The sequence below is a fragment of the Scyliorhinus torazame genome, chromosome 15 (genome assembly GCF_047496885.1).
Source record: "Scyliorhinus torazame isolate Kashiwa2021f chromosome 15, sScyTor2.1, whole genome shotgun sequence".
NCBI classification, from domain to species: Eukaryota; Metazoa; Chordata; class Chondrichthyes; order Carcharhiniformes; family Scyliorhinidae; genus Scyliorhinus; species Scyliorhinus torazame.
The window spans coordinates 152,226,624-152,252,480 of NC_092721.1; the positions used below are offsets into that span (position 1 = coordinate 152,226,624).

Genomic DNA, 25,857 nt, shown 5'->3' on the forward strand with positions numbered 1-25,857 from the left:
GGGAACTTCAAACTAGTTACAGGGGCCGAGGGCTCAGGAGAGGTTAGTAAAGTTTCCAGATCACGTAATAGAACAGAGAGTTTAGAAGGTGGCATGAATCTAACTTCAGGGAGAGAAAAAAAAGGGGATAAATATGACAAGGTCAATGCAGGACTGAAGGTGTTGTACATAAACACGCGCAGTATACGGAACAAGGTAAATGAGCTTGTTGCGCACATTGCGTCCCAGGTTCGATTCCCGCTTGGGTTACTGTCATTAATTAGTACGATGTTGTGGACAGAGTTGATTGAAAGAGGAGCCTAGCAAGGAAGACAGTGGAACAGCAATGATGGAGTTTCTTGGGGTTATTCGGGAGGCACAACAGAAATTCATCCCAAGGAGGAATAAACATGCTAAGGGGAGGGCGAGGCATCCATGACTGATGAGGAAAGTCAAGGACAGCATAAATCAAAGAAAAAGCATACAAGGTGGCGAGGATTACTGGGAAGCCAGAGGATTGGGAAGCCTTTAAAAGCGAGCAGAGAGCAACTAAAAAAGCAATAAGGGGAGGGGGAGAAGATGAAATATGAGTATTAGCTAACTAGTAATGTAAAAGAAGATAGCAAGAGATTTTTTCTATATATGAATGGTAAGAGACAGGCAAGAATAGACTTTGGACCACAGGAAAATTAGGCTGGAGAAGTAGTAATAGGAAAAAAAGAAATGGCAGAGGAATTGAATAGTTACTTGGCATCAGTCTTCACGGTGGAAGACACCAGTGGAATACCAGACCTTCAGGAGAATCAGGCGGCAGGGGTGAGTGTAGTGGCCATCACTAAGGAGAAGGTTCTGGGGAAACTGAAAGGTCTGAAGGTAAATAAATCACCTGGACTGGATTCTAAAAGAGATAGCTGAGGAAATTGGTGGTGATTTTTCAGTCATCACTGGGGGCAGGGAGGGTCCCAGAGGATTGGAAAATGGCTAATGTAACACCACTGTTTAAGAAGAGAGGGAGGCAGAAGATGGGAAATTGTAGGCCAATTAACCTGACTTTGGTAGTTGGTAAGATTTTAGGCCCATTATTAAAGATGAGATTGCGGAGTACTTGGAAGTGCATGATAAAATAAGACTGAGTCAGCACGGCTTTGTCAAGGAGAGGTCAAGTCTGACAAATCTGTTAGAGATCTTTGAGGAGGTATCAAGGAAATTAGTCAAAGGAGAAGCAGTGGACGTGATCTACTTAGATTTCCAGAAGTCCTTTGACAAGGTGCCACATAGGAGGCTGTTACATAAGTTAAGAGCCCATGGTGTTAAGGATAAGAAACTGGCATGGATAGAGGATTGGCTGACTGGCAGAAGGCAGAGACTGGGGATTAAAGGGGTATTTTTCAGGATGGCAGCTCGTGACTAGTGGTGTGCCTCAGGGGTCTGTGCTGGGACCACAACTTTTCACAATATACATTAATGATCTGGAAGAAGGAACTGAGGGCATTGTTGATAAATTTGCAGATGATACAAAGATTTGCAGAGGGACAAGTAGTATTGAGGATGCAGGGGGGCTGCAGAAGGATTTGAAAAGGCTCGGAGAGTGGGCAAAGAAGTGGCAAATGGAATACAATGTGGAAAAGTGTGAGGTTATGCACTTTGGAAAGAGGAATTTAGGCATAAACTATTTTCTAAATGGGAAAAGGCTTAGGGAATCAGAAGCACAAAGGGACTTAGGAGTCCTAGTTTAACCTTAAGGTTAATGTGCAGGTTCAGTCAGCAGTTAGGAAGGCAATGCAATGTTAGCAATCATGTCGCGAGGGCTGCAATACAACAGCAGGGATGTATTTCTGAGGCTATATAAGGCTCTGTTCAGACTCCATTTGGAGTATTGTAAGCAGTTCTGGGCCCTGTATCTCAGGAAGGATGTGCTGACCTTGGAAAGGGTCTAGAGGATGTTCACAAGAGTGATCCCTAGAATGAAGAGCTTGTCACATGAGGAGCGGTTGGGGACTCCGGGGGCGAGATTCTCCGACCCCCCGCCGGGTCGGAGAATGGCCAGGGGCTGGCGTGAATCCCGCTCCCGCCGGTTGCCGAAGTCTCCGGCACCGGATATTCGGCGGGGGCGATAATCGCGCCGCGCCGGTTGGCGGGCCCCCCCCCGCTCGATTCTCCGGCCCGGATGGGCCGAAGTCCCACCGCTAAAATGCCTGTCCCGCCGGCGTAAATTAAATCACCTACCTTACCGGCGGGACAAGGCGGCGCGGGCGGGCTCCGGGACCCTGGGGGGGTCGCGGGGCGATCTGGCCCCGGGGGGTGCCCCCACGGTGGCCTGGCCCGCGATCGGGGCCCAACGATCCGCGGGCGGGCCTGTGCCGTGGGGGCACTCTTTCCCTTCCGCCTCCGCCACGGTCTCCACCATAGCGGAGGTGGAAGAGACTCCCTTCACTGCGCATGCGCGGGAATGCTGTCAGCGGCCGCTGACGCTCCCGCGCATGCGCCGCCCGGAGATGTCATTTCCGCGCCAGTTGGCGGGGCACCAAAGGCCTTTTCGCCAGCTGGCGGGGCGGAAATTCGTCTGGCGCCGACCTAGCCCCTCAATGTTGGGGCTCGGCCCCCAAAGATGCGGAGCATTCCGCACCTTTGGGGCAGCGCGATGCCCGTCTGATTTGCGCCGTTTTTGAAACATACAGGGTACTGTGAGCCCTGTATAGAGTGTACGTGGAGAGGATGTTTCCACTTGTTGGAAAAACTGGAACCAGAGGACACAATCTCAGACTAAAGGGATGATCCTTTAAAACAGAGATGAAGAATTTCTTCAGTCAGAGGGTGGTGAATCTGTGAATTTGCCGCTGTAGAGGCTAAATCACTGAGTATTTTTAAGACACAGATAGATAGGTTCTTGATTAATAAGGGGATCAACCATGACTTAATGGCGGAGCAGACACGGTGGGCCGAATGGCCTAATTGTGCTCCTATATCTTATGGTCTGAAATAAACAATAACTACAGTGTCAGACTTGGCTCAATGGTAGAACTCTTTGAATTAGAAGATTGTGGGCAGGAGTCTCTGACCCTGCGCTGGGTCGGAGAATCCCCGGGGGGGAGGGGCGAATCCCGTCCCGCCACCACGACGCCGGCTGGCCTATTCTCCGACGCCATTTCTCGGGGGGCAGCGGAATTCCTGCCACGCCGGTCGGGGGCTGTTGACAGCGGCTCCCCCCGGCGATTCTCTGGGCCCCAATGGGCCGAGAGCCGTCCAGTTTTGGCCAGTCCCGCCGGCGTGAATTACTCACCTCACACACGGCGGGACCTGGCAGGTAAGTGTGCTGGGGCAGTTCTGGGGGAGCGTGGGGGGATCCGACCCCGGGGGTGGCCCCCATGGTGGTCCCGCCCGCGATCTCAGCCTACCGATCCTGCGGGCGGGCTGTTTCCGTGGGCCCCTTCTTTCCTCCGTGCCGGGCCCCTGTAGGGCTCCGCCATATTCCCCGGGGGGCAGCGAGGAGAAGAGAACCCCCGTGCATGCGCGGAAATCTGCCGGCCGGTCCACACCTGTGCGAGATTACGCTGGCTGTTCGCATGCGTGAACTTGCACCGGCCCTCCAGCGCCGGCTGGAGCAGCGCCAACCACTCCGGCGTCAACTTACCCCCCGAACATTTGGAGAATTCCTCACTTTCGGGGCTGTTGATGCCGGAGTGGTTGGCACCGGTTTTCCTGTCGTCGTGGGGACGTAGTCCCCAGAAGGGAGAATCCCACCCTGTGAGTTCACCCTAAAGTCTTGAGCCCTTAATTAGGCCAATACTTCAGTACAGTACTGGGAGTGCTACATTATACAGATATAACTTTTCAAATGAGATGTCACACAGAAACATCAGCACCACCTTGCGTGTGTTGGAATGATCCAACTGCACTATTTGAAGATATGGGAAATTTACCAAATGCCCTGGTGTTTTGTTACTCATCAACCACAGAAAACGCTACATCATTTAGCTATCTGGCTAGGTTACAATAGTGACAACACTTCAAAAATAATCCATCAGCTGCGAAGTGTTCTGGGAAGATGCAAGGCACAAGATAAATTCAAAATCTTTCTTTCATTTCATAGTGCATTTGGGATATTTAATTTGTAATTTTACAAAACAAATAAGCAATACTTCTAAAATAAAGCCAGCGTATGACACTAAAGGGGGGTTTCCACCATGGGTGGAATTCAACCCAAAAATTTCTAAGGGCACGATTGAACGAAAAAGTTCATAAATTCATTTGTGGCGGGTCTTTCAGGGACGTTCCCGCCGGCTCTGCTGGCGAGTTGCCCACCGCTACCCAATGACTCGTAGGGCGCGATCTTCCCAAAAGGGAACAAAGTCACCGAGTGATCACATTTAGCCACGTGTTTCCTGGCACTCACATTGCTGAGAAACACATGTCTATTCAACGCAGCCAATGTTGAATGCCGAGGCCGCACATAGCCCCGTCTTTTACAATGAGGAGCTCTGCTCACTGGAACTCCCCATTATGAGAGATCAGGACATCATTTTAAAATCCCAATGCCACCCCCACGCACTCCTCAACACCCATGCCAGGAAACCCCAGCCCGATCACGCACAAGCAAAAATGCCAGATTGGCACCGCCAACCTGGGCTGGGGGGAGCGAAGGTGGCAGTGCTGAGGTGCCAGGCTGGCAGTGCTGAGGTGCCCAGATGCCAGAGGGTGAGCCGGGATGACACCCTCTCCTGTCCCTGACCACCGAGGGGTCTCCAGTGGCCTGGAAAATACTCCAGGTGCCATTGCGCCTGGTCAACGTTTGTGTGGAGCAGTACTAAATAGCTCCCAGTCAAGGCTTTGCTTTGGATGCCGTTAGTTCCCAGGCATCGGACGAATCTGACACATGCCCTATTTGAATGAGCCTCGAGGCTAATTCAAATATGCTGATCTGTATCTCAGCCAGCGTGGACAACGTCCAGGTTGCGACATCTCGCTAGGTTTGGTTGCATTGAGGGGCCTCTCGCAAGATTCAACTGCGCCACCAAGTCGGGTACGACGAGGCCGATAAATTGCTCCATGTATTTCTGAAGCAGTCACAATTCATGGAATTTAGCTTTATATTCACAGCAGCTTTATTAATGTACATCGTGTGCACTAAAGTGGACCAGCATTTACATTTATCTATCTGTGTGAAATTGTAAGGAAGTGGATACTGTAATCAAATTAGACTGGGTAGCTGAAAGTTACTGGGGGCTCAAATCCAAACTGTCCAGGAGATGTTTCAGATTGCCTCTAATAATTCAAATGGGGCTTGTCAACGTCTGATGCAGGAGTGTATGAATTCAATGCTCTTTTGGGTAGTCTTAGACACGATGCCTGAAGTCTGGTTGTTGCGATTCACTTTTCCCGCCGACAACGCACCCTCACCCGTGGCTTCTCCGGCAGCATTGGATGGGTTTAATGGGAAATCCCATTGACTAGCGTCGGGAAGACAGAATCGCGCCGCCAGCAAACAGGAACTGGAGAATCCAGCCTAATATCTGGAATAGTGTAAAAACAGCTGGAAACGCAACAAGTTGAGATTTTACTTGTTCTAGTTATACAGTGTTCAGGCCACGAGGTGGAAAGAGAACAGAATTCTATTCCTTGGAATGTTGGGCTCAGGATTTTGTGGTATTAATGACAACAAAACTGCATTTGCCACCACTACTCCCTTGAAAGTGACAATAACCACTGGAGTCTGCACCTGCACAGCAGTTAAATACATAAATACAGAGGTTGCTCTCAGCGATTCTCTTCTTCCCAATAGGAAAACAGTGTTGAGTTCCCCACAAATGTCACCACCTTTGAAATCAAGCAGAAATCACGGAACTGACAAGACTTTGCGCTTTTCTGCTATTAGGCCCACCATAAAAACCCTTGAAAAAGTTGCATCTCATTGAATGAGACATATCTGTGTCTTTAACTATGTAATATATTCACAAATACACTGACAAAGCCTCTCTGATCCTGGAAATAATTTTTTATATATGCAAAATTTCTCTATTATGACAAAAAAAATCACACCTTTATTTTTTTTTAAACTGGATTTACAATGTTTCAACTTTTGCATGTTTGATTCATTCATTGAGGCTGATGCTCTGTATTGCCGACTCATAATTACCTTGAGAATGTGATGCGTCTTTATCTTGAATGCAACATCGTGACTTCTGAGGCTATTTCAGAAGGCAATTAAGAGCCAATCACATTGCTGTGGGTCTGAAGTCACATATAGACCAGACTGTGTAAGAACAGCAGATTTCCTAAAGGACATGGCAGAACCAGATGTTTTTTACCACAAGTTGGTAGTTTCATGGTTACCATTATTGACACTAACTTTTTATTTCTAATTTGTTTAGTCAATTAAATTCACCAGCTGCCGAGGTAAGATTTGAGCTCATGTCTCCAAATCATTAGTCCAGGCCTCTGGACTACTAGCCCAGTAACATAAGCACTATACTACCATACTTCTAAATCCTGTGTGCACAGCCCAATCATTTATTTTGCTCTCTGTAAAATGTGACTGTAAGTATGGATAATAAGAACTAATTACTTCTTGGTATGCTGTCTGTGAAAATACTTTGACTGCCTGCTTATCCCATGTGATGAGTAATTTCTATTGCTGGATATCTGAAGGTCCTCTTAACTAGAAACCAGATTCAAATTGATGTCAGCAGAGGAAAAGTCCATGCCACAGAGACTGCTAAATCTTTTGGGGAATCTTTCTTCGAGATCAGTCACTTTGCTACTGACCATGAAATCTGGGCCATTATCTTTGGTGTCAGTACATTAAGTGTTTGGATATATTTAACATCTGCTTATTATAGGTGAGTAGCGGACTATGGTTACATATTGGCAAAGGCACTGAGGCAAAGTCTTTTTCAAATTGTGCTGCAAAGTTTTGAATTTGCAGATTCGCTATTTGCCGTATTAATGAAATGGCCCTTCTTTAAACTGGTGGCGAGGTATAAAAGGTCAGTGAATTGTAGTCTGGTGGAGGTGTACAGCAATTCATTTTTGCCTCAAAAGAATTCAGCAAATCCAAACTCTCATGTTCAGGCATTTGATTGCCTTCAGCTCCAAAGTGGTAAGCAGTACCGTTAGTACTTGTTGGATTGGCGGTTTCAAATAATACTGGCTCTTTCATCTTGCTTGCTGATTTCAAACTAAAAAAGAACAAAAGCAGATTCAGTGCCAGGTACAATCTAAGAACGCATGCTTCGTTCCTGCATTCGGCATTATATAATGCCTATAAGATAGAAAATTGCTAATGTCTGCATGAAAATATCTCGCTAAAATACTGAAGGAAATTGATTATCAATAACTTTAAGGTGGTGTATCAGGAAAAGTGTGTCAGAATCCAAATGAAAACAGAACTTTTGAGTTTCATTATGCCCTTGTCAGTGCAAGTGCGTCTGCATTTCGTGTATCTGTATGTATTTCATTTGTAGTTTCTTCATTTACAAGACTTTTATTCAGGTGTTGTGTTTCCGATAATAACACAGTGGATTTTTTCATTTGTTTGACTAAGTGTCAACTCAGGCAGGAGAGGCGCTGTTGGGCCTACTGGCTCTTCCTGCCATATTTTAGACACTTGGTTAAAAGAACCTGTAGTATTACCTGCGTGGTCGATAACACGTGTTACTCAATCCTTGGTTGATGGTGAGGTCCTCTGAATCTTGGTGAAGAAGACTCAAACTCGTCCAGTAACAACAAAGGTTTATTGAGTAACTGTAACTATTAATGTGTGAGTTCTTTACCTTAACATGGGAACTAGGAATTGGATAACAAGATTTAACAATTGTAACTAAATGTAACTCCACTAACTATCTATGTGATTCTGATGTTTCCCTGTTCACAGCACACCCAAGAGAGAGACAGAGACCCCGTGTGGCTGCCCTGTATACCCCTGTTGGTCCAGCCCTCTGGTGATCATGTGGTGCTGCTATCTACCCATTAACCCCTTGTGTGCATGCACCTCCAGAGATCACTACATCTCCCCCTTTTTAATGTGCTACAGGTTTTCTGTATGGTGTAACGAAAACTAAACAAACATAATGAATTAAGTCAACTGGGAACGGATAAAACAAGTAACGCTGTGTACAGAATGGGATGGTATTAATGACTGTACAAAGTCAATCAACGTTTAGAAAGTCCAATTCTAACGAAAAAATTTGTGAGTCCAGACAGTATGTGTTTGATCAGGTCGGTTGATCCTTTCGCCTGTCGTTGAGGTAGCAGTGTTGATGTCGCTATGTCGTTGTGACTGTCAGTGTTTATGTGTGTCCGTGAGGACATCATAAGACATTGGAATGGTCAAAGTAAGTTGACGTTAGTAGCGGACTTTCTTTTGTGCTTGCAGTGTTGACCCCGTATGTCATCTTTTTTTCAAGCTGGGTTGGGTGATTGCTGCGGCGCAGACACAAAATCACGAGATCTGTTGTTGTTGTGGTTTTGTTCACTGCTTTGATCAACAGTGGGTAGACATTTAATGTCTGCGGCTGGCTGCTCATACAAGGCAGATAGACCGTCATAGTCTTCCTCGTTCACGGCTGTCGCTCCGGAGTCGTCGCTTGTGGCTATTCTGGAGCCTGTCAAGGAGCTTGCTATGGATGCCGGTATCACTCCCTCAGTGGAGTCAATCTGTGCTCTCTGCGTGGCGTCGCCTTCTGTTAGGATATATGACATGTGGTTGTCATCCATTTTGTCGGCGAGCTGCCATGTCGTCATGGTCCTAGATTCTCCCACCATGAGACCTGCATGGAACTTGGCACCCATGTTGCTGCTGCAATGACCATCAGATCCGGAGAACTGATCCATGGCTGACTGGCATTCGTCAGCGAGCAAATCATCGCTTCTTGTCAAGGATGTGTCATGGTGCTCTATTTGTCCAATGAGGAACTCATCCCCTGAGTAATCATCGTCAATGAACAAATCTTTCGCTATGGATTTGTCATTGTGCTCGTCTCTTTGGGTGTTGCAAACGGTATGTTTCAGGGTGCTGCGGCAGTGATCTTTAACTGTAAGTGGAGGCTCGAGCCTCATTCTGTCGCTGGGGAAAATAATTTTTTGTTTTGAGACTTTAAACCCCTTTTTGTTCACTTTCGGGCATTTTGGATGAGGCGTGGTGATGTAAGGTTCCTCCGTTACTGTAATCGTGTCCACACCGTAGGAGTCATCATAGGCAAGGTCATCGTTTCCGGACAGGTAATCACTGAATATTGGTTGGCGGTCCATAAATGCCACGTTCCGAACATCGCAGGGTCTTAGTTGTTGTCCCGTGGAAGTCATCTGTAGCACAGCTCGACATTTGAAGGCATAGTGGTTGTACTTTCCACACCTCAGGCACTGTTTGCCATAAACTGGACATTATCCTTTTAAGTGGGCATGTCCGCAGTTACGACACGTCATGACGCCATCCTGGCACGTTCACGCATGCGCAGTAGCGTTCTCAGCCGGTTCCAGTCTCCGTTCGAACTGCGCATGTGTGTGGGCCACTTGTAGATTCGCACGCGCGGGATTGCCGGTGGAGGAGCGCCTTTGAGAAGCCTGGGCCACCATTTTGACTGCTCCAACCTCGTGGTGGAGGCCTTGGTCCCGGTAAGTAAACTGTTGATATTGTGCTTCATTGATTTCATGAGCAGAACATAGCTGTGTAGCCATTTCAAGATCAAGATTTTTGGGCTTAAGGAGAGATTTTCTGAGTCCCTCATTAGAAATGCCACTGACAATCTGGTCTCTGATGAGGGAGTCACGGAGGGTCTCATAATTACAGGATTGGGCCAGCAGCTTTAAGTCAGTGAGAAAGCTGCTGAATGATTCTCCTGGCCTTTGTATACGCCTGGTGAACTTGAAGCGTTCAAATGTTTCATTCACCTTCGATTTGCAGTGGGTATCAAATTTTTTAATAATTGTGTCCCACTTATTCTTGTCCTCCCCTTCGGCATAGGTAAATGAGTTATATATCTCCATGGCCGGTTTCCCTGCCGCAGCTAAGAGGTATGCAATTTTTTTAAATCTGGCGCAGCGGTCATGTCCTTAATTTCCAGAAACAAATTAAATTGTTGCAGGAAAATCTTCCAATTATACTGGAGATTACCAGAGGTTCTGAGGTGTTCTGGAAGTGATTCCATCTTACTGGTTTGTGCCCAAGAGATCCGTTAAGGCCAACACACTCCGTAGTACCATGTAGTATTACCTGCGTGGTCGATAACACGTGTTACTCAATCCTTGGTTGATGGTGAGGTCCTCTGAATCTTGGTGAAGAAGACTTGAACTCGTCCAGTAACAACAAAGGTTTATTGAGTAACTATAACTATTAATGCGTGAGTTCTTTACCTTAACATGGGAACTAGGAATTGGATAACAAGATTTAACAATTGTAACTAAATGTAACTCCACTAACTATCTATGTGATTCTGATGTTTCCCTGTTCACAGCACACCCAAGAGAGCCAGAGACCCCGTGTGGCTGCCCTGTATACCCCTGTTGGTCCAGCCCTCTGGTGATCATGTGGTGCTGCTACCTACTCATTAACCCCTTGTGTGCATGCACCTACAGAGATCAACACAGAACCCTGCAGGCGGGTCTCACATCGCCATGCTGGCAGGGTGGGCTGAAATCCAAACGTGGGAGGATAATAGAGCGGGGAAGCCCACAAATTATATTAAAATGTATGGTGATGGGGTTCCCAACGCCCATTATGTCATTGGCGGGGGGTAGGGACAATCAAAATGGGAAATCCCGTTGGTGTTAAAGCCATTTGGGACTCCCGTTGGACTGCCTGCTCCTGCTGCCATTCCTGCCCACCGAAAAGGGGACAGAAAATCCCAGCCACTGATTTCTTACATATATTATCTCAATTATTGGTAAAAAATTAAGTACATACTACCTTTTGGAGAATGAAAGTAAAGCTTCAGTTACTGGAGGAAAGCAGAACAGAATGTCTGTTCATAGCAATGCGTGTAAGTTTGATTCTTGAAGCTATGAAATGTGCATTCTGTTCATGTTGTAGCTAGGTGTCAATTTACTAGGCTTATGAGTTATCAGTATCCCTATTGGTTATATTGTAAGGTACTTTCCAGAAACACCAAGATGCTTCCAAGTGCCCAAGATCTTAGGCTGGTGAATTTCCAATTTTGGACATTCTATTAGCAGCAATTTGGAAGCTTGAACTGAAACTTCAGAAATGATCCAGCTTCCCCAAGTGTTTTGACACCATTATACATAGCTTTTTTTGCCCTATATTGGAGCTTTTATCTTTAAAGAAGCAACATTGGGCGTCATGCTCCGACCCCCTGCCGGGTCGGAGAATGGCCGTTGGCCGCCGTGAATCCCGCCCCCGCCCCCGCCGAAGTCTCCGCTCCCGGAGATTGGGCGGGGGCGGGAATCCGGCTGCGCCGGTTGGCGGGACCCCCCGCTGGATTCTCCGGCCCGGATGGGCCAAAGTCCCGCCCAGGAATTGCCTGTCCCGCTGACGTAAATCAAACCTGGTATTTACCGGCGGGACCAGGTGGCGTGGGCGGGCTCCGGGGTCCTGGGGGGGTGCGCGGGGCGATCTGACCCCGGGGGGTGCCCCCACGGTGGCCTGGCCCACGATCGGGGCCCACCGATCCGCGGGCGGGCCTGTGCCGTGGGGGCACTCTTTCCCTTCCGCCTCCGCCACGGCCTCCACCATGGCGGAGGCGGAAGAGACTCTCCCCACTGCGCATGCGCGGGAAACTGACAGCGGCCGCTGACGCTCCCGCGCATGCGCTGGGAAACTGACAGCGGCCGCTGACGCTCCCGCGCATGCGCCGCATTTCCGCGCCAGCTGGCGGGGCAACAAACGCCATTTCCGCCAGCTGGCGGGGCGGAAATCCCTCCGGCATCGGCCTAGCCCCTCAATGTTGGGGCTAGGCCGCCAAAGATGCGGAGACGTCCGCACCTTTTTGCCGGCGCGATGCCCGTCTGATTGGCGCCGGCTTTGGCGCCAGTCGGCGGGCATCCCGCCGTTGGGGGAGAATTTCGCCCATTATTTTTAGCTTAGCTATTTGAGAGATGAAACCTGTTCACAATGAATTTTCATAAGAGTATGATTCAACCCCAGGGTAACTGGTAAAGTTACTGCTCCATCAGTGACAGATGAAGATCAACTTTCATCCTAAGCCATTTCTGGCAGGCAAAACTCAGCTAGAGTAGGGTCTTTCTTCAGTACATAATACATAGTGCCAGAGCACCTGATATATAAAGTTCTGGGGCGTCATTCTCCGACCCCCCGCCGGGTCGGAGAATCGCCGGGGGCTGGCGTGAATCCCGCCCCCGCCGGTTGCCAAAGTCTCCGGCACCGTAGATTCGGCGGGGGCGGGAATCGCGCCGCGCCGGTTGGTGGGCCCCCCGCTCGATTCTCCGGCCCGAATGGGCCGAAGTCCCGCCGATAAATTGCCTGTCCCGCCGGCGTGGATTAAACCACCTTTTGAACGGCGGGACAAGGCGGCGTGGGCGGGCTCCAGGGTCCTGGGGTGGGGCGCGGGGCGATCTGGCCCCGCGGGGTGCCCCCACGGTGGCCTGGCCCGCGATCGGGGCCCACCGATCCGCGGGCAGGCCTGTGCCGTGGGGGCACTCTTTCCCTTCCGCCTCCGCCACGGTCTCCACCATGGCGGAGGCGGAAGAGACTCCCTCCACTGCGCATGCGTGGGAAACTGTCAGCGGCCGCTGACGCTCCCGCGCATGCGCCGCCCGGGGATGTCATTTCCGCGCCAGCTGGCGGGGCAACAAAGGCCAATTCCGCCAGCTGGCAGGGCGGAAATTCCTCCGCCACCGGCCTAGCCCCTCAATGTTGGGGCTCGGCCCCCAAAGATGCGGAGCATTCTGCACCTTTGGGGCGGCACGATGCCCGTCTGATTGGCGCCGTTTTGGGCGCCAGTCGGTGGACATCGCGCCGTTTCGGGCGAATTTCGCCCCTGGTCAGGGGGTATATCGGATTTTGTTTAAAACTGTAATGGAAGAGGTAAGAGGTGAAGTCAGATTAGTGGAACCTGTGAACGATGACTTGCAATATTATATAAATAACTTGAATGAAAGGGCTGAAGACATGGTTGCTAAATTTGCTGACAACACAAAGTTAAGTCGGAAAGTAAACATAGAAACAGAGAAAATAGGAGCAGGAATAGATCATCCAGTCCTTTGAGCCTGCTCCGCTATTCAATATGATCATGGCTGAATCTCTATTTCCCCACCCCTTGACACTTTTAAAATCTAGAAGGGGATTTTACCCTCCTATTTTCGGGGGGGGGGAGGGGTTGTGGGGGTGGTGGCAGGGGTTTGTACGAAATGGTGGCCGGATAGCAGTATTTCCTCGGGAAACCCTCATATTCCTTGCCATGCATTGATTTGCATGGCAATGGATATGGAATTGCTTCCCGATTTGTGCTCCCATGTGTAAATTGTTTGCAATTCTACTGTGGCGGAGACTCCCAAACAGAGAATCTCACCCACATTATAACATTAACAATTAAAATTTATACTATGAACAATTAATAGAGACAACAATCAATAAGTTAGACGTTTCGGAGGACATTGTTTTCTGTGTGGTTGTTGGCGAAGCTCAGACGTCTGCTTTTAGGGTTGACTGCAACCTCTGGTGTTTTTGATTTAGTTTAGATGTCGTCCGTAGTTGTCTCAACCGGAGTGGAGGTAGTCATCGGAGGTTGTTTCGGTGTTGAAGTGTCCTCAACAAAGGTACTGTCTTCCACAGTTGTTTCTGGTATCGTCAGGTTCTCAGGAATGTCTAGGTCTCCACTTGGCACAGTTTGTTGTGGACTCTCGGTTGACTGTCTCTGGCAAACTAGTTCTAGTTGCTAAAAGCTGATGAGGAGGCTCCTCCACAATACATCATCCGCTGTTTGAATGGTGTAGGAGACCATTCCTGTCAATGTTAAGACAATAGCAGGTGTCCACTTGGCACTGAGAGTGCAGTTCCTTGCCAATACTTCCTGACCTGTCTGAAAATCACTGGCGTTTAGTCCTGTTCTTGCATCGCAAAATCTGACTTTGCTGTTTCCTCTCAACAATTTCTCTTGTTTTAGGTGGTTTCAGCAAATCAAATGCTGTGCGTAACGGACGTTTTACCATGAGTAATGCCGGAGAGCTTTGGGCTGTAAAATTTGTTCTATTCCTGCGTGTCGTCAGGAATTGGCTTAATCGTTTAGACAATAATCCTTGCTCACGAGTAAGGATGAAGGGGATAAACAGAAGCTAGAGGAGAAGGGGGCCATGTGTTCAGTCTGTGAAAAGGATTGAAACCTACCGCCACTCACACCATTATACCCATGGGAATGGGCAGAAGGGCCATGGCAAAGAGTTTATGTAGATTATGAAGGACAAATTGTCTTTGTGGTAGATGCACACTCAAAATGACCTGAAGTTGAGATTATGAAGACTGCACCCTTGGAGAGAACAATAGAAAGACTGGGTGAGATTTTTGCAAGATTCAATTACAACTTCTTAACGACAATGGGCTACAGTTTATTTTGTAAGATGTTAAAAATTATCTGAAGGAGAACAGAATCCAACACATCCGGTCTGCTCCTTATCATCCTGCCACAAATGGGCTGGCTGAAACGTTTGTTCAGACAATGAAGCATTCCCATAATGACCTTCATGAAGTTGATTTCGGACACGTTTCCTTAACAAAGGTGAAATGAGAGGTGGAGGGGAAAAATAAATTGGGATTAATGTGAAATGGAAAATGAGTGCCCTTGCTTCAGATGTTGACGTTGTTTTTTCAGCTGACTGTCCTTTCAGGACATGGAGTGATTGAGAACCTGTGGTCGAATGGTTAACGAGGATCTTCTGGCTGGAACATTCAGTCCAAATCCCCAAACTGTGTGATTACCTCTGGGGAGTCACTTTCATTTTAATAACCTGGGCCGTCACTCAGGAGATCCGCCTCAAGCCTGTGCAATTCTTTCTTGTTGCCAACTCCACCAGAATGTCCCCTACCTTTACTGTGGAAAACAGAGTTCTCCTCATGTGATTTTAAAGAGGGTCTTCCAGATTATTTCCCTGGGGCAAATGGGAGCAGCGCCATTGCCAGCGCCCACAGCTCCGACCCCCTACAAGAGTCTGCCTCCATCCTCATCCACATCACCTCTGGCTCCCTACCCCAGCCCCGCACCTTCTCACCGTTCGTCACCCAATAGTAATACATTGGATTCAGAAGAGCCAAATTCCCTGACTGTTGCCCTCTCTGAAGCACCGTCTTGTGAATCCTTGCCACCTTTCCTGCCAATACAAATGAGGAAAAAAATCAACCGTTCCACACCCATAAAAAAAATGGCTTCAGCTAAAAGACCGGCAAACACTGGAATAAAAATTAAACCGCAACAAGATATTCATCTTTACCGCCTGCACCCGGCCTGCCAGTGATAGGGAGAGGCTGTCCCACCTCAACAAATCTGCCTCAACCCTACCCACCAGGCTCCTAAAATTCTATTTCGGGAGCTGGGCCCAGTCCCGAGCCACCTGCACCCTCAGGCACCTGAAGTGAGTAGTCGCCACATGAAATGGCAATCCTCCCAAGTCAGCTCCCGCTCCTGGAGAGGGAACCAAAAACCACTCGCTCTTCCCCAAATTCAATTTATATCCCGAAAAAGCCCCAAATCATATCCCCCACCATGGGATCCGGGTGAGAACTATACAACAGAAGGTCGTCAGCATACAGGGGCAGCTTATGGGCCACCATCCCCCCCCCTCAATATCCCCCTCTACTTATCTGAGCTCCTCAGCACAATGGCCAAGGGCTCCAGCAGCACAAAGGAAGGGGGGGGGGGGGAACATGGGACACCCCTGTCGCATCCCACATGCAGTTGAAAATATCCCGAGTTCAGCTCATTTATATGAACACACGCCTTTGGTTCCTTATATAACAATTTGACCCACGCCACAAACTTAGGCCCAATCCCAAATCTCTCCAATAGCGCAAACAGATAACTCCACTCTACTCGATCAAACGCTTCTCCGCATCCAGCGCCAGCACCACCTCCAGCTCCCGTCCTTCTGATGGGGAGAGCACCACATTTAACAAGAGCCACACACTCGAGGATAACTGCCTACCCTTTACAAACCCTGTCTGATCCTACCCAACCACCTGCGGAAGGTACTAACACTTTGGCAAGAACCTTGCCCATCATATTTAACGGGGATATTGGCTGATACGACCCTCACTCCACCGCGTCCTGATCCTTTTTTAACAACAGCGAAACAGATGCTTGGCCTATTGTCTCTGGGAGTGCCCCTTTAGCCATTGTCCTTAAACATCTCCACCAACAGCCGCATCAGCTGATCCAAAAAACCCTTAATGAATTCCACCGAGTACCCATATAGCCCCGGTGCTTTACCCGTTTGCATCTTCCCTATAGCTGTCCGAACCTCCTCAATCCCCACTTGATCCTTCAACTCTGTCTCCTCCTCCTCTCCTACTCCAACCTCTCCAAGAACTTCCTCATATCAGACTCATCCCTCAGAGGCTCTAACCTATGCAACCTGAAGCAGTCCATGTCCAAATGCAGCAAGACCTGGACAATATCCAGGCTTGGGCTGACAAGTCGCAAGTTACATTTGTGCCACACAAGTGCCAGGAAGTGACCATCTCCTACAAGAGAGGATCTAATCATCACCTTCTGAAACTCAATGGTATTACCATCGTTGAATCCACCACAATCGACATCATGGAGGTTACCATTGGTCAGAAACTGAACTGGACTAGCCATATTAATACTATAGTTACCAGGGCAGGTCAACGTCTAGGAATCCTATCGTGAGTAACTCACCTCCTGACTCCCCCAAAGCCTGTCCACCATCTACTGGGCACAAGTGTAATGGAATACTCTCCACTTGCCTGGATGAGTGCAGCTCCAACAACATTCAAGAAGCTCGACACCATCCAGGACAAAGCAGCACGGTTGATTGCTACTCCTTCCACAAACATTCAAACTCCCCACCACCAACAAACGGTGGCAGCCATGTGGACCACCTACTGGATGCACCGCAGGAGTGCCAAGGTTTCTTAGACAGCACCTTCCAAACCCGCGACCACTACCATCTATAAGAACAAGAACTGCAGATACCTGGGAACCCCACCACCTGGAGGAACCCCTCCAAGTCACCCACCACCCTGAGTTGGAAATATATTGCAGATCCTTCACTGTCGCTGAGGCAAAATCCTGGAACTCCCTCCCTAACAGCACAGTGGGTGTACCTACACCTCAGGGATTGCACCGGTTCATGAAGGCAACTCACCACCACCTTCTGAAAGGCAACTCGGGATGGGCAATAAATGCTGGACTAACCAGCGAGGCACAGCATCCTGTAAATTAATGTTTTTTTAAACTCTTATAAACTCAAAATTCCCTGTTCACCTGCTCCGGTGCCACCATGAGCCCCCTCACCCCATCCCAGACCCGAACAATCTCTTGCAAGGCTGCCTGCTGGCGGAGCTGTCACGCCAGCAAGTGACTGGCATTCTGGTACGCATACACCACACTCTGCTCCCGCCTCAACTGGCATACCACTTTTCCTGTAGACTAAAGGTCAAACTGCGTCTGCAGTTCCTTTCTACTGATCAAACGCTCGGAAGCGGGATCCTCCGCATACTTCCCATCAAACTCCAAGATTTCATCTACCAGCCTCTGCCACTCCGTCATTGCTTCCCTATCCACCTGCGCCCTATACGAGGTGATCTCGCCCCTTACACTGCCTTCAGCGCTTCCCAAACCACCAATTATGAGACTTCCCCATTCCTACTAAACCCCACATAACCGTCAATCGTCTTTGCCATCCTCACACAAAATCTCGGATGCGCAAGCAACCCCACATCCAACCTTCACTTCAGCCTCTATGCAGGCCCCTTCTTCAGGACCACATCCACCAAGTGCAGAGCGTGATCAAAAATGACAATCGCCAGATACCCCTGCCCCCTTTCCCAGAAACCCCCTAACTACCTCCTCTTGAAACCACTCCTCTGCATACTCCCCATCCCTCCTCCATTCACACGTCCCAGGCCCATCGAAGCCTGTCCACACAGTCTAGGTTGGCCGGGGCCCCTCCCCGCACATTGCTCCCTTTCATCAGACAACTTAAGTTTGCCAGCGAGGTGGCCCCCGCCAGAGCCCCCAACCCCCTACATACCTAGTACACAAACCACAAGAAAATAATCCGACACCTAGCCATTTTAAACCAGTCAAACATGATAAACCCCAAGCAAAAGGGGAAAGAAACCCCCCCAAACTCATTATCCCACCGTCCGCAAACCATCTCCTCTCACAACATAGGAAAAAAATGTCCAAATTCAGTTCAGTTCCAATCCTTCAGCCCTCATGAACGCCTCAGCCTCCTCCGCCATCTCAAAGTAATAGTCCCTGGAGTTATACGTGACTCTCAACTTCGCGGGGTAGACCAGCCCGAATCGCACATTACACTTATAGAACGCCGACTTTGCCCTGTTTAAGGCAGCCCGTCATCTTGCCGGTTCCACTGTGACGTGCTGGCATGTACGAATCCCACTGACTTCCCACCTCAACTCCCAATTCTGCATGGCTCATCTCAAGACCTTCTCCTTCATCTGATAGCTGTGGAAACAGATTATCACAGCTCTTGGTGGATCATTCGCCTTTGGCTTCAGCCAGAGCGACCGATTAGCCCAATCCAGCTCAAAGAGGGGTGTGTTCTCCTCCTCCCCCAAGAACTTGGCAAACATCAAGTGACTGGCCTTCTGGTACTCCAGCTCCTCAGGCAGTCCCACTATCCGAAGATTCTGTTACCATGTCCAGTTCTCCGGGTCCTCCATTTTGGCTCTCAGCCCTTTATTACTTTCCTACACCTTCCACAGCTCCTCTCCCATCAAGGCGAACTAGTCGCTGTGCCACGACAATGCCTCCTCCACCTCCTTCAACACCTCACCATGCTTAGCACAGTGGATTAAACAGCTGGCTTGTAATGCAGAACAAGGCCAGCAGCGCGGGTTCAATTCCCGTACCGGCCTCCCTGAACAGGCGCCAGAATGTGGCGACTAGGGGCTCTTTACAGTAACTTCATTGAAGCCTACTTGTGACAATAAGCAATTATTATTCCTCACCATCGTCAACGTCTTTCCAAGAGCTTCCTTTATCGGGGCCTATGTATCCTCCACCAGCTGTTTGAACGTTCCCATCATCTCCTTTCCATGCTGTTCAAAATGCTTTGCAAACTGCCACTCAAACTCAACCGCCATCACCTCGGCCAACGTGTCCACCATAATGGCCGCAGCCCCACCAGGCGAGCTTTCCTCCGCCACCTTTTTCCCCACAGCACTCCGCACTGAACCTGAGCTCTCAGGCGGACTAGAGCTTGTTCTCCCGTTGCGTTTTCGACATCCTCTGATTATCACAACTTTACTGGACACAGTTCGCATAAGAGTTCCCCCAGCACTGGGTGAAAGGAGCCATAAAACAAAAGCTCTAGCGGGAGCCACCCAACGTGTGACCTTGACCTACATGTCACCACCAGAAGTCCCCGGATCGATGATTTTCCTGTATATTTTTTCACTTCTCTGGGAGCCTGCCAGCATGGTTCCGACTTCCTGGTGCTATTTTCTTTGTGGTATTTTTAAAAGATAGGCTTGCAGACCAAGAAGGTACAAACAAACAAGTGGTTTATTGGAAAGGTGTTTACTCTATAGGCTATTAGGATAGTCTGCCCATTTTCGCGTGCAAATGGTCAATGGCGTCATCAATATAATCACATGATCGGACTCTTAAAGTGACTTTGTTTCAACTAGAAACAAATATGAATACACAACAGTAGTGAGCTGCCTTCTTAAACTGCTGCAGTCCCCGAGGCGTAGGTACCACCCACATTACTGTTAGCAAGGGAGTTCTAGGATTTTGACCCAATGATATTGAAGGAACGGTGGTATATTTCCAGGTCAGTGTGGTGGGTGACTTGGAGGGGAACCATATTGATATATATTTCTTGATATGTTAGAGATAATGTTTGAACCTAACTAATCCCATTATAATCTGTCATAGACACTTTGATACTCTAAGTAAATGACCTTCCTTTTGAAGAGTATTACGGTATTTCTAATTTTGTGGTGTGCGGAAGTGCTCTGGCCAAAGTGCCTTTGAATAAGTTGTAGAATAAGTGCACCTCGTCCTAAGGAAGTTAGGAGTAAGAAGGGAAATTAGCAGATCGTTTTATATATACATGAAGGTAACAGACTTATGTATAAGTTCTCTGGAAATGCCATTAAAGGGACTATCGTAAATGTGGTAATGAAGTGCTTTTGTGCAGAGAACAGATTGCAGGATATGATCACAACATAATTAGATGGGGTTAAAAGTGTATGTTTGGTCAAGGCCATTTTTCGGTCCTGAAGATTGGTGTGCAGTTCAGTGGGCTCTCTGTCTCTGACCAGGACCCTGAGACCCCATTGAATTTTCTCTGGTGGACCTAATATTAGAGAATAGAAATGTGGAACTTCTTTCTTTATATGTCATCCTACTTGATGTAGCTCTATCAGCATCATAACTGAACAAATGCCACACAATATAATGCATCTCTATAGTTTACCTCTATACATTTGAGTTAGATTGGCTTAGTAGCTGGTGCGCCTGGTTTGACTTCAAGCTGCAATATGAGTGGAACACTCGTGCATTGATCATGGCCAATCCACCGAGCCTGCACATCTTTGGACTGTGGGAGGAAACCGGAGCACCCGGAGGAAATCCAAGCAGACACAGGGAGAATGTGCAAACTCCACACAGACACCCAAGACTGGAATCAAATCCGGGTGCCTGGCGCCGTGAGGCAGCAGTGCTAACCACTCTGCCACTGTGTCGGACCACTACTTCAAAAATTATCCATTGATATGAAACACTTTGACTACTTTTTTAAAACAGACACTTTCTTTCTTATTTTGGATAGCCTTGCACAAGCATATGTTAATGCTTTCCCTTCATTTCCCATTCTCCCGTTACGTGTTGTGCTTTGTTTCTTTGCATAAATTAGTTTAGAAAAAAATCAATTGGCAGAATAACCTGTTAGGATATCCTCTATTTCATGTTTAGTTCCTATTAATGGCACAAGTCTAGCCAAAACATGAAAGTAAAAATGTTTAAGTTGTTCTACTAATGGTATGTAATGATGTAATGTGGACAAGGCCATTTAAAAAAATTACACCAGGGACCAGTGTGGAGGATTACATTCCGAAATGCATCCTTTCTTCAACTACAAAAAAGAACATTAAGTTTTTTGACCATACTCAGTTTTTTGTTGTTGGGAATCACTTTTATATCACGTTTCCAATCTGACTTTCATTTTTCCTTTGAAAGAAATGTTGACACCCATCTCTCCTCCCTATAGTTGATTGCTTTACACTTTTCAGTTCTGTCTCTGCATATATAATTTTATTAATAGCCCATTTTTGTCAATCGATCGCACTTGCAGCTGTTAAAAAACCTCTACAAGCTGGATCTATTCCTGTTTTGCAAATAAAGTAAGGAAAAATGCTTTAGGAAGTAGGAAAGTGCAGGAAGGGTTTCACATGAAAATCCTGCTCGTATTTTTATTCTAAGCTTTGAAACCTAATTAAGTTAGAATGAATCACAAAGCCACCAGGTAATTAATGGGACACTCATAAATAGCAAAGATTTACTCAGGAATTAAGCTGCTACAGCAACTTTACTTGGCTATCGGTATTTGGAATTATGTTTATGCAGCACAAATTTAGTCATACTTTTAAAAAGCATTTCGCCACAACAAGGATTTCCCACTTAATCACTTCCCTGCAAATTTAGTGCAGACAAACATAGAGTGCCAAACTGTATGTATTCCCTGATCTGGCCTATTTCAATTTCTAAACCATGTAGTTCCAGTTTCCTGTTATAATTACTGCTTTTAACAATGATGTTGCATATTGTGTTGATTTACCCAAAAGACTGTGAATGCCTTGGTTTGCTCTCCATCCACGTTGGACGATCCAATTCTTCTGATGTTAAAACCATTCCACTATCAGTCTGATAGTCCTGAAAAAAAAACCAAATTAATACAGGATTGCTTTTTAACTTTCTTATTGGCTATGTGATCTAATAGATCCTTCCAACATTTTAAAATATGATTAAAGGATATTGAATAAAATCTCTCGAAAGAACCTACACTCTCCCCTCTGCTCTTCTAATTGTTTCTGAATGAGTCCAGAGTTTTGTTTCTGCCAGGAGTCCAGTGTTGATCACTTTGGGTGAGAAGCATCCTGATATCAACCCTAAAATTACCGTTTATAATTTGAAGCTCTGCCTCTGTCCTGCTTCCAGTTTAATTTATAACTGTGATCGCCTCTCCAATGCCTGCATTCTGAAGTGAAAAACCCAAATTGCTTCAGTCCTTATTCATAAGTTAGACTCAAGCTAAGGGCTGGATTTTCCCAGTCCTGATCAGACAGGAACGGAGGTAGGATCGAGAACAAAATGGCCACTGAACCATGTGGCCAGACTTCATCCTGGTGCACATTTCATATTTGCTTTCTTTTGGGTTACATGGCTTGCGCTATGTCATTGGAGGTTCCTGATTGGTGTTTTGTGAAGAAGAGCCGAGGTAAATCGTAAAACTCCTCGTATGTTGATGGCGGTCCCTTGGGCTGGGGGTGAGCACAGCTTGCACTGGTATAGTTGTTGCTGAGCAGGCTCTCACTTTGGTGGTACTGTGTGCATTTGGACGATGGCTGCTGCTGAAAATGTTGCTTTGGTTGAAGATCTCGGCCCTGCGGTGCAGGTCATTGGAGCTCACTTTGAAGAATTGCGGGATACCTTTTGGAGATCAGTGGAGGCGTATGAGAGAGCTCATACAATTGAAGGAGCACTTTCCCTGGTGAAAGCCCACCTTAGTGTTGTCGACATCCTATTGCATGATGTAAGGGTTTGGGTAGGAGGGGCGGGGCAAGTTGTGTGCACGGGCTCAGTCCCTGGCACGAGGTGGGAAGCGAGTTCCTGATTGAGTTTGAAAATTGGTTGTCGTGTTTTGGTAATCTTGATTTGGAGGCTGGGTGCATCAGATTCAATGGATCATAACAAATCCAATCTTCAAGGCCAGTGGCAGCTGGGCCCAACAATCGCTGGTCCTATATCGTCCTATTCTCAATGCTAGTCATGAAGGTTGGAGGTGATCCAATTGTTGGGGGTCTTGATGGTTCTGCTTCCTTTCGTGTTGGGGGTCCCCCCAGCTAGGGCTAGAGTGATTGTCCCTTTTATTCTCAGCATTAGTAGGGATGGCGCACTGCTCCGGAAGGGGTGGGAGAGGTATGAGTTTGGCTGAGGTACAGGTTTTGGGGTGTGTTGGAGGTCCTGGGAGTATTGTTTCCTGTGTGTTGGGACGTGTTGGGCTAGGCTAAGTCCAGCGCTGCGGCAAATATCCTGTTGCCTCTCGGGGTTTGGAATGTACCTTATCGAGTGTGCTTGTTGGGGGCATCCTGGGAGGTTTGTTTTGCTTCTTTGGGATGGGATGTCTTTTTGGTTGATTGAGCAACCTGTTCTCTTCTCTTCTTCATTGGTGGTTGCTTGAGGCCTGCCAGGCTTCTCCAGCACTCATTTAGAATTGTCTGTGTGGAGTTTGCACATTCTCCCTGTGTCTGCGTGGGTTTCACTCCCACAACCCAAAGATGTGTAGAGTAGGTGGATTGGCAACACTAAATTGCCCTCTTAATTGGAAAAAAAAAATTGAATACTCTAAATTTATTTTAAAAACATTTTTTTAAATTCCAATTAAGTGCAATTTAGTGTGCAATCCACCTTCCCTGCACATCTTTGGGTTGTGGGGGTGAGGTCCACGCAGACACGGGGAGATTATGCATGGACAGTGACCCGGGGCCAGGATTGAACCCGGGTCCTCGGTGCCATGAGGCAGCAGTGCTAACCACTGCGCCACCGTGCCGCCTGGCATTCCTTAATTAACTCATATTTATCTGTGTGGCTATTAGTTTAAATTAAGAACGAAGACCTTTTATAGTTCAGGGGGCCTCACCTTCCTGGTATCACCTGGAATTTCATGGTCATCAGCAGTGGAGAGAACTGTTTGGACCATCTGAGCACCAGGAAGACTGCAAATGGAAACTGGTGCGGTACCCTTACAACTTGAGACCAGTAGATTTGACAGCCCCAGTCTGCACATTGAGGGCAGAGTCTCAGGCATCAGGCGGCCAGAAGCGAGGGACAAGGGGTTTAAGGGGGAGACACTAACCTGATCACAGGATCGACGACAGTGGCAGAAACTCATGTACGTGACTGAGAACCAATGACAAAGGAGACTCCAGGAGAGAGTCTGTGCCCTTGTCAGCTGCGCGCCCATGTGATATATCACAGGAGGCTGTACAATGGTGCACCAACCAGACAACAGATGTGCCCTCTTTACCAACAAAACATCAGAATCGCACCTGATGGGGCATTGAGGGCTCAGATGGCACTGGGTCCAGCAGCTGGAGCAGTCAGGCCGTGACCTGAAATACTCTCAGGCACAGGGAGACGAAGCTGAGGAGAGAGAGGGGCCCCTTCTGCATGATGAGGTGCATTCTGCCACCCACCTAAAATAGAATTCTCTCCTCCACCTCAAGGGCGCCATGATTCTCCCTTCCCAGTGCCTTCTCAGGTCCCTTTCACAAGATGTGGATGTAATTGGTAAGGCCCTGTACATCAAGGTCTAGGTCGTTAAGAAATATTGGTAATTGTCCATCCCTAATTGCCCTTACAAGGTGGTTGTGAGCCACCTTCCTGAACTAAGCATTGCGCAGGTCAAGGAGACACAGCCTGAGTGAGAGAGATACAGACCGAGTGAGAATTTGGTAATTTGGTGCAGTGAGGTAATTCGGTGAAGAGTGGGAGAAGGTGCTTTTTCCCTACTGTTTTGTTCTCTCTCTTTCTTCGGGCCTAATTTCGGGAGCCATTTGGAGGAGGAGGAGCAGTCTCTGTGAGTATAAAAACCTAACGGTAACTTCCTGTTTTCCAGTTTTTTTCCCAAAAGTGACGTCAGAGGGAAGCTGTGATCTGAGTGGTTGATAGCAAATCTGCCCCAAATTTAAAAAAAAACACAGCTAAACTCATAAACTTATATTAAACTAATTAATTAATTAGTGATGGCTGGTCAGGTGATGTGCTTGAGCTGCTTGATGTGGGAGCTGGCAGATCCCATTGCGAGCTGCAGCGACCACATCTGCAGTAAGTGTTGGCTGCTCGAAGAGCTCCGGCTCAGAGTTGATGAGCTGGAGTCTGAGCTTCAAACACTGAGGCACATCCGGGAGGGGGAGACTTACCTGGACACTGTGTTTCAGGAGGCAGTCACACCTGTCAGAGTAAGTAGTTTAAATCCTGCCAGTGGCCAGGGACAGCAGGGTGTGACTGCAAGTCAGGCAGGTAAAGGGAACCAGCAGCCCGAAACTCAGGAGCCTCAGCCCTTGACTCTGTCCAACAGGTATGAGGCACTTGCTCCCTGTGTGGATGGCGAACAGGGTTGCAGGAAGGATGAGTCAGCTGACCAAGGCACCATGGTTCAGCAGGCCATTCAAGGGGAGGGAGTAAATAGGCAAGTTGTAGTTGTAGGGGATTCTATTATCAGAGGGATAGATAGTATCCTTTGTGAGCAAGATAAAGAGTCCCGCATGGTATGTTGCCTGCCCGGTGCTAGGGTGCGGGACATCTCTGACTGGCTTGAAAGGATACTGGAGAGGGAGGGGGAGGATCCAGTTGTTGTGGTCCATGTCGGTACCAACAACATAGGCAAGTCTAGGAAAGAGGACCTGTTTAGAGATTATAAAGAGCTAGGATTCAAATTAAAAAACAGGTCCTCAAGGGTCATAATCTCCGGATTACT

The 25,857-nt window shown here is 47.9% G+C and overlaps 1 protein-coding gene across 2 annotated transcripts in view; it reads right to left on the reverse strand.

The window, feature by feature from the left end:
- flt1 (fms related receptor tyrosine kinase 1) overlaps positions 1-25,857 on the reverse strand; it is a 315,859-nt gene that overhangs the window by 9,427 nt on the left and 280,575 nt on the right. The window contains exons 29-30 of one of the 2 annotated variants that reach the window (XM_072476945.1): positions 21,937-22,031; positions 2,462-7,154 (exon numbers count right to left, since the gene is read on the reverse strand). In XM_072476945.1, the coding sequence (XP_072333046.1) occupies positions 6,938-7,154; positions 21,937-22,031 (312 nt within the window). In that variant the 3' untranslated portion in view covers positions 2,462-6,937. Of the gene's footprint in view, positions 1-2,461; positions 7,155-21,936; positions 22,032-25,857 lie in introns of those variants that run through there. The other variant, XM_072476946.1, reaches the window with a different exon arrangement.